This window comes from Amborella trichopoda, chromosome 1 (genome assembly GCF_054954075.1).
Source record: "Amborella trichopoda isolate Santa Cruz 75 chromosome 1, AtrichopodaSantaCruz75HAP2 v2.0, whole genome shotgun sequence".
In the NCBI taxonomy this organism is placed as follows: domain Eukaryota; kingdom Viridiplantae; phylum Streptophyta; class Magnoliopsida; order Amborellales; family Amborellaceae; genus Amborella; species Amborella trichopoda.
In genome coordinates, this window is record NC_142336.1 from 47,504,320 (window position 1) to 47,519,477 (window position 15,158).

At 35.6% G+C, this 15,158-nt stretch overlaps 1 protein-coding gene across 6 annotated transcripts; it reads right to left on the minus strand.

Moving 5' to 3' along the window:
• Positions 1-1,098: 1,098 nt before the first annotated feature.
• IQD21 (IQ-domain 21) lies at positions 1,099-12,576 on the minus strand. 6 transcript variants are annotated; one of them, XM_006852551.4, is made up of 6 exons: positions 12,437-12,576; positions 11,794-11,891; positions 11,418-11,496; positions 7,769-8,056; positions 4,203-4,571; positions 1,099-1,902 (listed from the first exon to the last, which is right to left on the minus strand). In XM_006852551.4, exons 3-6 carry the CDS (start codon positions 11,481-11,483, stop codon positions 1,372-1,374), a joined length of 1,254 nt encoding a protein of 417 aa, XP_006852613.2. In that variant the 5' UTR covers positions 11,484-11,496; positions 11,794-11,891; positions 12,437-12,576; the 3' UTR covers positions 1,099-1,371. The 6 variants fall into 6 exon arrangements, with proteins under 6 accessions (XP_006852613.2, XP_020527996.1, XP_020527997.1 ...); XM_020672337.2 differs by having other exon boundaries at positions 11,794-11,918; XM_020672338.2 differs by lacking the exon at positions 12,437-12,576 and adding an exon at positions 12,326-12,375 and having other exon boundaries at positions 11,794-11,918.
• Between the last annotated feature and the right edge of the window lie 2,582 nt (positions 12,577-15,158).

Sequence of the window (15,158 nt, forward strand, 5' to 3'; positions counted from 1 at the left end):
AGATAAATTCGAATCTTTCAATGTGATGGAGGTAATGAGCTTGCTAAGAAAGAATTCATTGCTCATCTTAGTGATAATGAAATTGTGTAACAGATATCATGTCCATGAATCCCCGAACAAAATGGAATAGATGAAATGAAACTTATAAATATTGTGTAATGGGTTCTTAAAATGATGTTTTATGTGGGAATTCCTAAATAATTTTGGCTTGAAGGTTTTCATAATATTCTCTTGGCCAATTTAAAAATAGATTCATCGTACTCTTTGGTGTTTGGTCGCTTCCCACACTATTCTTTGCTCAAGGTTTTTGGGTTTTGGTATCCTTCGAGACTATGCTGCAGATAAAATTAGTCATTGCTCTCCTTCATGTGCATTTTTGAGATACAATACTCAACATAAGGGTTACGGATGTCTGCATCCATCCACATGGCGAGTCTATAGTTCCAGATATGTTGTATTTGATGAAAATATTTATCCATATGTTAATCCAAACTCTTTGTTTGATAGTTCTCGGGTAGGGGGAGCTGACTGCTTATGCAAAATGGTATGAGTGTTATGAACTTGACATACCGACATCATCTTCTTCTTATTCATCACCTACACATAAACCACCCATAAGAGTTTCCCGAGATGTTTATGCTCCTCCAACTGATTTGCCTCCCAATAATAATAGCCCTCTCATTTCTCTTGTAGAGGAAGATGTATCACTATGACACCAATACAAGATGTCAAAGATGATGCATTGTGCGCTCATGGTGATGAAAATGTCGTCTAACCAAGAAACCAACCAATCTGATTTTTTACCGGCCCATAAGCACCATTTTCATCACATGATTACAAGAACTCAACGTGGTATTGGCCTCTTATTGCCCTACAAATATCTCTTAGCAAGAAACCATTGTTGCCCTACAACTCTCTTTGAGCAAGATAGTATTGGCTTCAGACCGAAGAGATATTTTGGAAAAAAAAAAAAAGGGAAACGCATTGACTGACCTTTTGTGTAATTTTCACCTAAAATTGGCCCAGTTCATATATTTTTTCGTCCGTACATTAATTACTCAATAAAATATTTGGCCTAATTTAAGGAAAGCTCAACAGTTTTGTAAGAATTGCACTTATAAATATCTTTATCAAAGTACACTCTTTACATGGCATAACCTTCTCACACGCGCGATCATTAACATAAGCGGCAAAATTATATCCACGCTTCCATTCAAAGCTTATTTTCCCATGGAAAATATATATATATATATAAAATAATAATCAAGTGGGCTCCAGCCCATAGTGGCAAGCTGCAATTTAAAACCCTAACGAACGAAAGAATTTGAAATATTTATGCCCGTAACCCTAGCCACCTTGCCGGGCTATACCCTAATCCGGGCTATACCCACCTTGCCACCCTGCTTTCACGTGCCTAGGGCTTGGGCTCCGCAGCATACGGCTTGGCCTCACACCCCCACCTGAGCTCGACGAGTCTCCACCACCGGACCACCCAGTTCGCTTTGTCTGAGACAAGGTCCGAGCCTTGGCTCGTGCTGATGTAGTTGGAGCCATGTAACTAGGAATTGCCAACTTTCCTTGAGGCTTCTCCTCATTGTGTTCGATTGGGGGCGAACCGCACCAACGTGCCCTTGCAGGACTCGAAGAGTGATTGCTCGGAATTTGAGATGAGTGTGGCCCGGCACCTGTGTCCATCTCGACAGTTCTCTCGGAGGTGTTATCCGTGTTAGTATTGGTGAGGGTGACATAGGAGCTCTCAGGAGGTGGTGCAGTTCCAGAATGGGATTCCCAGGGGCGGGCGGCCATCCAACGCTCAAGCCAGTTCCATCCCCAGTGTGGCCTGCCAGAAGAGGAGTCATCGCTAACAAATTGCAGGTGGTTGTTGGAGTCCGATCGCCAAAGCTATAGCAGTGAAATGTCATGAAATGGGAAGTTATCAGACAAGCCGATTTAGATACAGAAGATGAGAAAATAATGGATTTCATAAATATAAATTTGGATTCAGTTGGTTCCCGAACTGATCCAAATAATTGGAATAAAGCTTGCATGATGATAATGTTTCAATTGGTTCCCGAGTCAACCATACCAAGCATATAACCAAAATAATTTGGAAAACTAATTGCTATAGAAATGATTCAAAATTTAGAAGCCATATTCAATATGTTTAAATCCATCATAAGAGAAATTAGAGGGAAAGAGTAACTGCAAATAAAAGTGAAAGAGAACAATATGTAAGTAAAGGAAAACTATATGAAAGAAAAGAAAAACTACATGAAACATATAATTTGTGATATGTAAAGCGGTGTAAACTTGTTACGTTGTAAACTCATTTTAAAGAAGGCAACCTTGCATTGCTGATCAGCGATGGAAAATTCAACATGCTTATAGAGAGGCCAATATGGCTGCACACTCTTTGGCCAAAGCAGCTGTCTCTTTAAATGAAGCAACTGTATTGAGTGTGCACCCCCTGATTTTGTAATGTCTTTTATTTTTTATTTTTATCTGATGTTCCTAGTGTTTCCTTGCCAAGGGTTTTATAAGAAGTGTTCATGTAATACCTCGTTTGATTCTTTAGTAAAATGGGTAGGGACTCAATATCCCTACTGATTTACTCAAAAAATAAAAATAAAAAATAAACGCAATCTTGTTTCACTTTTTTTTTTTTGTTTTAGCAAAAACTCAAATTTCGCACTTCTAAATCACAAGCCTCGGATTGAATCGACCAAGTCAACTGGATTGGCCATATATATCTATTATATTCTTGGCAAATGGGGGTTTTCTCTTAAGGGAAGGGTCCGATCTTTGGCAGCGATTCATACTTTACTCAACACGGGTTCGGCCTGCACAATGCATGGCTTCTTATAATATGATATGATAATCTTATGGTAGGTACTGTTTATGCACAGTTAGATCGGAAAACTTTTAGTAGAAGAATAATATCTTCTCCCAAACTTTGTGGTGCTTTAGATTCACATGATATAACTAGAAGTTTTTTCACAACCTTTCGTTAGATAGTTATGTGTTTTAGTCTATCTTTTCCATTTTTTAATTATTTATCAACTGAGATTTTTCTATCTTTTCCATTTTCCCGGTGATTTTGTGTCCTCTCAGGCACCAATTCTAGTCCATCCACTTGAAACGGAAGATTATATATATGGAAATCCACAGGTCTATTCTGTCGACTTCCATGGTCTTGAACATGGGAAAAAAATTGAGTATTTGAGCCTTCCAAATTTGAGTATTTGAGTCTAATTCTTCAATTATCATCAGATCTCCACCAGTTGAGGGAGATGAGAGGTACAAATGGATTTGCATTAATTTAGCATGTGTCCCTACGACACCAAAACCGGGCCGAACTTCTCAAAAGCCTGCCCACTTCTGTAGAACCGCGGCAACATTTCACATCCAAAACCCCCAAAAAACATGTCGGATTCATAGTAAACTTTTAAAAAATGTTTCAAAGAAACTCATCCATAAAAGTTATTTTATTGGAAGGGGTTGGGGCGTGGTGGCAGCATCCCTATATCCTAGTTACTACGTTGTGGTTGTCATTCTTACTAACACCACCCCAATAACATTTTTGAAAAAAAAAAAGAAAACTCTACAGATTTATGAGAGATCCAATTTAAGAACGAGAAAGTATCTTCATATCCCCTATTTTTAAGTTTTATTTTTTGATAAACCCAAGGTTTCAAAAGATATCGTCTAACCCCTGGTAACTTTAAACGTACTTTTTAACCTAAACAAATGTGAGAAAGGCATGCTATTTTTAAACCCAATTCTTTCTCTCTTCACTTATATACTCCAAACTTCTCTATTTCTCTCTCTTCGTACATATTTTGTACTTTTTCTCTCCTCTTATGTTTTTCCAAACACATCCCTCTCCTCCCGGTAACTTCTCACCTCCATGAAGCCATTCTCTCTCTCTCTTTAGAAGTTTGGAAGGATGGCTTTTAGAAAAGACATGTCTTTTTAGATTTGTTTGACCTAAAAAAACAGGTTTAAATCAGTGCTTCAAAATATCTTTTAAAACATTAGGTCTATTGTAAAATAAAACTTAAAAATAAAAGTATGGAGATATTTTCCCTTTAAAAAAAACATCTCTTCAAATTGTAACTTTGAAACTTGAAAGTAAGCTAAAAAACTGCATCCAAAAAATTTATTAGATGAAAGATTTTGAAAGATGGCACACAGAATAATACCTGATGTGTGACCGCATATGCGAGAGCTCGCTCACGCTTGATCACAGCCTCATGTTTTCGCCTCGAACTCATCCGAAAATCATCTACATTTTGTGGCCCAGCGTTCCAACTATTACTCAGTCTCCTCCTATCACCTTCTTCATATTCCTCTTCGTCCTCCTCTTCTTCTGCATATTCTTTTTCATTTTCTTTCTTATTTTGAAGTTCTTCTTGGGCTATTTGCAGGCGACGAGCCCGGACCCTGGCCTGCACGCGTGCTAGCGCCTGCATGCAACGCATGGTCATTTGGGCCTGCTTCCGAACATTGTGGCCTCGAACTAGTGCCTGCAGCCTCACTAGCCCTCTCAAAGCTCGTAGGGCTCTTCTTGCCTGAAATAATTAATTATAAATAAGACATTATCATCATCATCCTTATCGTTCACAAATAAATATTCTTGTAACATCTATATTTAAATATAGAATCGTCTATTTTGCATTACATGCAAAGGTCTTACTTTTATTTTTCATCTCCATATTACTCTGCTTTGGACACCCAATGTCTGAAACTTATATCACACTTAAAAATATAATAAAGATGAGTAGGATTAGACATTGAGTGTATCAACCCCCTCACTTTTTCTTTTGGTAAGTGGGAGGAGATTGGTTGGGGTATTGGGTGTTCAAACAATTGGTAATTTGGAGATAAAAAAAAAAAAGACGAAAAAGTGAGACCTTTGCATAGATTTAAAATTTATGACACTTATTTTAAATGTAGATCACATAAGCAAATGAGTTTGTATACAATGAGACTACTTATCTTTGATATAGAGATATCACAATTAATTACAATCATCCAATGTGAAATCTGATTGCTTGGTTGTATCAAAACATTCATGAAAATTTCTTTTGAACTTTTAGCTTGATCAATAAAATAAATGTAGCCACCCAATTTCACATCTAATGGTTAAGATTAATTGTGACCACCTTATTCCAAAGCTAAATAGCTCCATTATATTCTTTCCCTTAGAAGATTTATCTATGAATTTTCATCATCGTCATCATTTTGTAGTACTATTATAATAAAAAGTCCTTTTTTATTATTAATTAATTATTATTAGGCCTTGTGATGGCACAAAAGTGTAGGTGCACTACCATGTGCCACTTGTGAATGGTGTATGGTACACCATAGAGATATTAGATGCTCATTACACGTGGACATTGTCCTGTGTAAGGTTGTCACTGGAGCGGACCGTGGCTGATTAGGACTTTCAAAGTAATATACACCACAATGGAATATCGTGTACTTTTCCTTCAGCGTAATACGCATGGTACATCTAGGATGTTTAAAAGGGAAAAGTGTATATAGAGCCGAGGCTCTAAACAATCAAATTTGAGCTTACTTCAAAGATTTCATTAAAAGAGGTTGTTTTAATGCCCAAATATCATTGATCATCTCGAAATCAAGGTGCATGGACATGAAAAAAAAATGAATTTCATATTTTGAAAATAATGAATTTTGTAATGTATTTTTGGACCGTAAATTTTCAAAATTTTCAAGTTTTCATAGGTATGTCAATCTACACTATTTTTAAAGCTTTAAACTTTATAAATAAATATAACAATATATTTTAAGGCTATCATAAAGATTTTCAGTAGTGAAATCACGTTTCTCGATACTATTTGAAAGTAGACTCTAATTTGATTGTTTAGAGCCTAGGCTCTATACAAACCTCACCCATGTTAATACTCTTGGGTGATCTACTTAGGCAAAAAACGTAACTGTAATACAAATATTATTTAATGGTTTTTGTGAGCCTGAACTACTCCAATATGGTGAAGATCTCATTCTCATACCTATCGGGAACCAGAGTGGGAACACCTTTGGGATCGCGAACGGGATTGTTTATGACATGGGCCAAAAGATCCAGTAGTCTGGTATCGCAATCCGTACAATTATCTAGCTCAAAGTTGGATCCCATATACAAAGGATCTCAGTGCGAACACTTAAGGGATATGGATCCCATTTCACCGAGGCTGCCTTTCCGACTTGTCATGGTATCTCGACCCCAAATACATGGGGACCACGATATGTATAAATTGAGGTCCTCAATCCATAAATACCCCAAATACTTGGGACCGCGATCTGTATAAATTGGGATCCTCGATAGATAAATATAAAGGATCGTAATCCCAATGTTCACAGAAACTAGATCCCATGGCGCAACGAATGTGGTTCCCTCCTATTGTGTTAAATGTTTTAACTATTTTAATTCGTTATATGGTCTACACAGTTTACAACTCCAGTAGAATACTCTGTAGTCCACAATCTGAAATTCTAAGTATTTAAATCACGATGCTTGGGATCGCTACATGATGTGGATGGAGATCCACAAATATAGGGATCAAGAACTCAGAATCAGGGAATCGAGATCCCAACATGATTGGGATCAAGATCCACAAATAATGGGATCAGACCCCTCATTAGGGGGATCCAGATCGCTTCGAATAAGTGATCAAGATTCTTAGAAAGAGGATAGGAGCCCCAGCCCAAAAACATAAAACAGAGAACTTTGATTGAGATCCCTAATTTAGAGTGCGGAAGCTGGATTCGAGAGCCAGAGTTGTGCCCTTAGAGGCGATCACAAACAATTTTTTGTGGTATATATAGTATAATATTTGGAATTTATTTTTTTAAAATTTTAAAAAATTTATGTTTTTAGAAAAATCTAAACAAAAGTAAAAGTTACAAAAAGTTCGAGGTTTTAAATAACAAAAAAACAAATTCTAAGGCCTTTGAAATAAAACTTGTAAAACAATATTTATGTGTAAGTACATCCAAGATCTTTGCTTTTTGGATAAAGAAAACATGTCTATTAAAAGGAGAGTTTCATTTTCAATTGGTTTCCTATTAAATATTTCTAATTACTGTTATTTAACAAATGAGGAGAGCCACCAATAGATGGGATCCTATTTTTAGTTGAATGCCGTGTCTCCCTACTTATTTGTGGCTTTAATATTTGTCGAATAAATATATGTCTCCTGTAAATTAAACCTAAAACTACTTTTCTTGTAGCACCATTAAAACTATATTAGATGTAAACACGCGTAATGGATCTCTAATGCATGTTGGTGCGTTAAGCAGGGTCTGCCCCTCCTCAAGCGCAAGGAATGTGTGCTGTGCACTTTGACACTTTTTTCTTTCTTTTTCTTTTTTTTTTTTTTCTTTTTTTTTTTTTTTTTCTTTTTTTTTTTCCGCAAGCTAATATTGACAATTTTTTTAATTTTATATATATATATATATATATATATATATATATATATATATATATATATATATATATATATATATATTTTTTTTTTTTTTTTTTTTTTTTTTTTTTTTTTATTTTTTTAAGAAGAGGAGGTTAGGTGGTAGGTTGCCGCACTATAATGTCTTCAATTCTATTCCTAATGAGTAAGTGCCATCACCACTGAACTACCCAACGTCTTCAATTCTATTCCTAATGAGTAAGTGCCATCACCACTGAACTACCCAAAAAAGAAAAAACCAAAAAATATTTTTTCCAAAAAGAGGCAGTGTGTGATACCAAGTATCCCCTGTAATGCGATTGAATTAAAGTTGCAGCATGATCTTCCCTCGATTGGCGGCCCAATCCGGCAAGCCGCACCACTTTGGCCGCGGCCTGTGCGGCAGCAACGGCGGCCTCCGCAGCAGCTGCCGTGGCCATGGCAACAGCGATTGCATGGTTTCTTTCATCCTCTGGTGATGAGGCCACACTCTCCTCTGGGTTCTTGTCGGTTGAGACATCCATAGAAAAGCTCTCCTCCGCTGCAGTCTCTACTGTGCCTGCTTTCCATTTCTCAGTTTTGTCTTTCTGCAATGTACATACCATTTCCGCCTTAACTGAAGAAATCATGAAGCAACTGGAAGCTTTCATCAAATAAATTAAATGAGCGTACCTAATTCAGTGTGTATTGCAAGTGAATTAGGTACCTAAAGATCATATTCTCTCTCCATCCCTTCCTTTCAGGAGGGAAGTAGGGATCATTCTGATGCTTTATTTTTTCCGGGGAAAGTGTCTTATCATCTTAAAGACCATGCAAAAACCATAGTCCTTGGGGCCACCAATGCTCAAAGGAAGGGATGGAGAGAGATTATGACCCACCACTGGATCATGTTTTGTTCTGGTGGCCCGCCCTTTCTTCAATACTGCCCAACATTTTAGCAGTGGTCTTAAACACTATGGCTCATTTATAGTCCTTAGGATTGAGTAGGACCATCAATGGGCCAGGCCAGTCCTAGGACCTGGCCCGGTTCAGCTTTGACAGGGCCTAAGAGGCTCTAGCCTTAGGCATTTTAGGGCCAAGGCAGGGCCAATGTAATCTATGGGGAAAAAATAGAAAAACAAATAAAAAGAAAGCATCGGGTCGGGGCCGAACCAGGCCAGCCTTGTTGTGGCCCTGGCCCTCCCCGGGCCTAGCCTAGCCCTCGAGCTACATCTTATGGCCCAAGCCATTATTTTATAGGGCCACGCCGCCTAACCCATTGCCACCCCTAGATCATTACATCTTGTTTTCCTATTTTCAGGTCATTGTAAAACCCTAGGCCAAAATATAACATATGAGGTGGAGATAGGATGGGGTCGTTTAGTGAACTAGGCCAAAATATAACATATTTTCAAGTTATTGTTATTATTCTACTTTAGAAAGCAGTTGGTAATTTCAATAGATTTTCGAAGCCATTGAATCAATACTTGTTATAGGGTGTACAAAATAATCTATTAAAATCTTCCGATCCTCAGTACATTTCTGGTAGGTGTATCTTACCTAATTTGTGTCGACCAATTTAATTTTACTTGTACGGGTTGATTTGTTTTGTTTGCTATGAATTCACCTACGTACTTTTCATCATATATGATACGCAAGCTTTCCTTGACGAACCATTATTGTACATATTTGCTTTTTTTTCTCTCTTAGTACATAATTTTATTCGTGAGGGTTCAATTTAGGGAAATTTTAAACTAAGGTGCACCTCAAAAATTCACTGAAAAATGTTGTTACAATGCTATAAAAGTAAAGTGCATCTCAAAAACACACCAAAAAGGTTGTTCCAACTAGTGTTCGCAAAATCGAACAGAAATGGTTAACCGAATATGGGTTCAAAAGCGGTTTAACCAGCCTAACCAATAAATCGGTCAATTCAACCGTTTTAATTGGACAGTCAAAAAAGTGTCGAAAAAAAAAATAAAATAAAATAGACTACTAAAAATATGAAAAGTAGGTAAATAACTATTAAAACAAAACACATTCAAATGAAATTGAAATTAATGAAAAAAATAGTTTTTTAACGAATCGATTTTTTAATTAAAGTGAGTATTAATGACCAAAGCAATTTTTAATTTTTACCATAATGTAAAGAATATTAAAACAATACATTACAGCCCAAATTCCTTATTTTTTAGAAATTATGTACATTTTTTTTTTTTTTAAAGTACGAGTCAATCACCAGAACTGCCCAAAACCATAACCGACCAGTTCCGATCTAACCAGGCGGTTAGTGGTTAGATTTACCAATTTTTCAAGAGTGGTTCCAACGCTAGAATAAAGCTTCACTTAGTCATTATATACGCCGTTCTTGCAATTTAGATGGCACCGGAAATATGGTTTATATTAATTAGGCTACAACTAAATTTTATTGTTGGAGGGCTTTATATATTTTCTAACCATATAAGAACCTTTTCATAGTTCTTTGACATGAAACTTGCATAAGTTTTTTAAGTGAATTTTACACTAATTCAGCCATTTATTATGAATAATTAAAGGGGTTGTATGCTATGACACCATTTATTTTTATCACAAGTACTTATATCCATTAAATTATCAATTGGATGGCTTGAGGTGTATCACGACACTTAAGAAATATTTCTTTCGACTTAGAGTCTAATCAAAGACACACTTACGACTATCCGATTTAAAATATGACAGATAAAAGAGTGATTGTAACCTCTTATACTTAAAGTAAATGGTCTTTGTATACTTTACCATAACAAAATTTACAGAACAGATTTTAATGGTAATATTTTGTATCTAGATATGTTGACATGAATAGCACGAGGAACAAACTATGAATCCTTCACCAATATTCCATATCAATGGCCTCGAGCGTGCTTCGATGTTGGTAATTTGCAGGGAGTGTTTACCCAAACTCTTTTGGTTTAGTGTCACGTGTAAACACTTCAGAACAATTCGATACGTTAAGATAGGAAAATCTATCAAAATACAACTCAAATGTAACTATTAAATATTTATATATTTCAACTATTCCAATTCCGGATAATATTATTATCGGATTTTTAAAATTAAATAAAAATGGTAAAACGTCAAATAGATCATTCTTAGGTGCATTTTGATCAATTTCTCCAAAAAGTAGAAAAAATTGATTTGAAATGAAGTCATTTTAGCTAACCATTATTTATTCTACCTAGGGGGGCAACAGACCCGGACCCGGACCCGAACCTAGACCCAGACCCAAACCCGACCCAAGCAACCCGATCCAAAATAAAAATATATATTTATTTAAATATATTTAAGTATTATGTTAAATATAAACATATATTATTTAATTATTATAACTAAAGATATATAATTATATTTATTTAAATAATAATTAATTATTATTAAACAATTCTATATTAAATATTTAATTCATCATCAACACTATTTGATTCGGATCTAGACCAGGTCCAGATGAACCCAGACCCGACACATCGGGTCCAATTCTCAAACCCATACCCGGTCGGGTACGGGTCCGTTGCCACCTGTATTTATACGACTCGTAAATATGTTATAAAAAAATTATAACATATATATTGAATAATAATTGTATGGACATATCTTTCAGATTGACGCTCTTATCGGCATGCTGACACACTTTGAAGGTCTTAACTTTGAAGGTAGTTAGAGCCTAACTTTAAAGATCTTAACTTTGAAGGTAGTTAGAGCCTAAGTAAGAAAGGCAAGGAGTAAACATAATAGAAAAAAAGGATTGCCTTGATACTCCAATTGCAGTAATACTTCCCAACTCTCACAGATCCGAATCACCCCCACTTATTGCAAATCTATCTTTGTTCTTAATTTGTGAACACCCTGATTACATGAGTGTTTTGCTCCCTCTCGCTCTCCAAAAACAAAATTTAAAACAAATAAATAAAATTAAAAGCAGTGGGGAGTTTTTACCTTCTTTTCGTATTCCTTTGAGGAAGATTTGAAGACTTTCCTCAGCCAGCTAAATTTCTTTCCCATCCTACACGAACCCCTTAACACAACAAAATAAATTTTGTTATTTTTCTAAATAAAAATAACGAACATTCCAATAATTATTATGAAAATTCCTCAGTGCAGCGAAGTTAAGTTGTGATTTTTCACAACAAGACTCTGCAAATTGTAATGTGAATGTTTGACCAAGAAAAGGTGAAATTCAAAAAATTTAGACCCAAAATCGTCGAAATTAATAAAACACAAGAATTTAGCAAGAAATAAGAATAATATTAACAGGCTGAGCGCAACAATTAGAGAACAGAAATGAAGGAAATAGATAACATTTTTGTCTTACCTTATCTTCAAGCATTACTCGCCGATTTTATTCTGGAACCCGGCAAATTGCGAAAGTTTCATCTTTGTATTTCGAGAAATTTGGTATCACATATTTCGCTGCTGAGTTGCATATGTAATGAGCCACTATATTCGAATAATTAGAAACATGCAAACAAAGTCAAAATGCTTTTTCAAATTCTATGAAATCTGAATTTCTTCAGACAGAAAGATAGTTAAATTATGTTTGAAATAGTGTAAAAGAAAGAAATATTCAAGAATGATCAAAATGGCAATAGAATATGAAACATCAAAAAAATCACAACAATAATATCAACACACAAAAAAAAAAAAAAAATGCAATTTCACAAATAACGATGCGCTGTAGAAAAAATAAAAAAACTAGACTGAAAACACGTTAAATAACAGCATTTGCATATAATTTAGTTGAAAAAAATGGAGGAAATTTCAATTCATTCATCATTGAAAATAAGAACATATTCTAACACAAACTAAAAACGAAATGCAATCAGCATTGCGCGAAAAATACTAACAATAATAACGTAACAGCCCAAAAAAACGGTGAAGTAAAACAGAGTTGAAGATTGGGTGAGGAGTACATATAACAATTGGAAAATCAGGGCGTCATAAGACCTTCAACCTACCCTTGAGTTGACGGTTCAAGTGTCGAGAATTTGACGGTGACGACTGCAATAAATCAAAGAAAAAGAAAAAACAAAAAACTAAAAGCGAAAAAGAGAGCGTCAAAAACTTGATGTGTCCAATAACTCCCCAACTCTGTGATCCAAGTCCCGGCTTTATATTTATCGAGATCACGAGCTCGCCCTCTAGCCGAGTGGTTGGCTTCCACCAATCATTTTATGCCACGTGGCCTTCCCAACCTAAAGCTTTAACTACAAGCCATGCCCACATCGGCTCGGCTGTTTTTGTCTTGCCAATAAATGACGTAAATACCCCTAACATTAACAAGAGAGATTTCCCCTTGTTTGCCATTTTTGTTGTCGTTAAACTTAATACAACCTTGCCCAAACTTAGGGCTAGTAACGGGACAGCTTGGGCCTCGCCCTGGCCCGGCCCCTTCCCGTATAGAGTGGTGCTGGGCCTGTCCAGGCCTGCACTGGCCCTTAGCTCATTCCCCTTGTCACAGTTTGTGGCCCATGCCCTATTTTTTCAAATCCAAGACGGGTCTCATGATGGAATTTATACAATTTAGATTGTGATTTTTGTTTGACACATATTAGTTGGTTAGAGAGAGGGGCAAGTTCTTTATACACTCATACTGTATGAAATTTATATATATTCCCCGTATCCAACCGTCTATTTTGAATAAATGGTTGAGATGGTCTCAATCATAATATCATGCATCTAAACTATTTTATTTTTAATATTTGTTTACAAAACATTTTGACATCAAATTTTGAGAGTCTACCCCTCTCTTAAAATATCAAAGGTAAAACATACGAAACAAATATTCTCAATAAAATAAAATAACAAAATGGCCTTAAAAGTTTTTGTATTTTTGTCTTCGTATTTTATCAAAAATATTTTTTAAATATTTGTTTTAAGAGCACCCCATTGAGATGATGGCAAGTATCATATTTTATATTCATATAATTTGCATAAAAAATTAAAAATAAAATATTTTGAAGTATCGAATCTAAATCAAACGGCCAGTAGCTCATTTAATCTAAACCGGACAGCTAGATTAGAAGGAATATATGTCTTCTATACAGTAGGAGAAATATAAAAACCTTTCCCGAACAATTATGGGTTGGTCGGTTAGCGAGAGAGAGAGAGAGAAAGTATCTTGTGACCAAAAGCTTGAGCTTGGCTAAAGGCCTTTAGCCATGCCTTTAACTTTCTTATTTACTTTCTAACTACCGTAAATGGATGCCTTGGTTTCTAAGGTGGAAGCCATAATTCCTCAATTAAAGTAACCTCCTTAAACCTGACATCCAACGGCCAATATGAATTGCATCTAAATGAAGAAGACACACAAAACATGCTCAAGACTTCAATAGTTATGAATAACCTTTCTACCATATTTAAAGAAGCAAGCTAATTTTGAGGGCCTAGATTCTTCATGAGAAAATGTGCCTTCATGGAAAGTCACCGCCCACTACATGATCTGACGGTTAGGGTGAGAGGAGCAATTATATGATTTATATTTCGAATTTAAGGTACGATTAAATAGCTTATATTGTGGTCACTTACATACCAAGCGTAAAAGAAGGGCTTTCTTAAGGCCTTTTAGGAGGGTAGTCTTAATTATATTTGATGGGTTTGGTGGGGAGACACCTATCCCATTAATCTTGGCATGTACTTGTAAGCAATGTACATAAATTATTTACGAGCTTGACCTTATCTTTTCTCACACCCGAGCCAACTCGGAACGAGTAACTCAGCTTACCTCCCTGGCAGTCCGAGTTTCCTTGAGTCGGATGGTTCCACTTGAGGATCTTAAAAATAATTCAAAAATATATATATAAAAAATAAAAAAACTATTTGTAATATTTTTTTAATGTTTTCTATTATTTGAGCAAAGATTGAATAGTGTTTTGATCATAAATACTTATTTTTTACATTTTTCCCTTCTTTTTAGATTATTTCTAAAATACCCTCAACACAAAATGATTTTTTTTACAATCCATTTTTCACTATTTTTTTAACCTCATTTATATTTGTTTCGTTTAGTTTTAGTTTAAATATATTTTTCCAATTTTTGAGAATTTTTCTCTTTTTGTAACACGTTTTAGTTTGCCTAGACTCGGGCCGAGTTAACTCGGTTCGGGGATGGGCCGAGTCCCGTCCCTGAGCAGTGGATTTGCATACTGTGCAAAACAAATGGGAAATTAGTGAGCAAGTCATTATCGATAATTACACATTTTGGTCTTATCTGTGCTTTAAAGAGGAAAAATTTAATGAGGGAAGTCAATTAGAAACACCCCAATTTTGACTAATTTCATGAAGAAAATAGTATTGGTTTTTTATTAGTAAGCAGAAGGATATTGGGCACTTCATAAATTTATGTAACAATCACATTACTATGTCTCTGAAGACAAACCCCTGGGAAACATGATCGCTAAGGATTGTTGTCCTCTCTTTCCAGTGGTCCATTTTGTGAGAAAAGGATTTAAATTGCACAAAAAAATGCGAATAAAAGCTAGAGAGTGATGGCTCCTCCACAGAAAATCTTAATTTCCTTGTCAAAGGCTGAAATGGGAAACCAAATTTTCCTCCTTTCGTTTTCTCCCTGGTTAACATGCTGGAGCGTTGCCCAAGTTTTTGCTATTTCCAAAAGGTGGGGTATTTAGAGAAGGAAAGTCGTTTCATGCGGTAGGGAGTGCATAATTACATTTGTCGAAA

Bases quoted from the DNA above. Each gene is read 5' to 3' on its own strand.
- IQD21 (XM_006852551.4), bottom strand. From the start codon at position 11,483: ATGGGAAAGAAATTTAGCTGGCTGAGGAAAGTCTTCAAATCTTCCTCA. The intron at 8,057-11,417 runs GTAAAAACTCCC...TGTACATTGCAG, and splicing joins CAAAGGAATACGAAAAGAAG to AAAGACAAAACTGAGAAATG. The intron at 1,903-4,202 runs GTATTATTCTGT...TCACTGCTATAG, and splicing joins CATATGCGGTCACACATCAG to CTTTGGCGATCGGACTCCAA.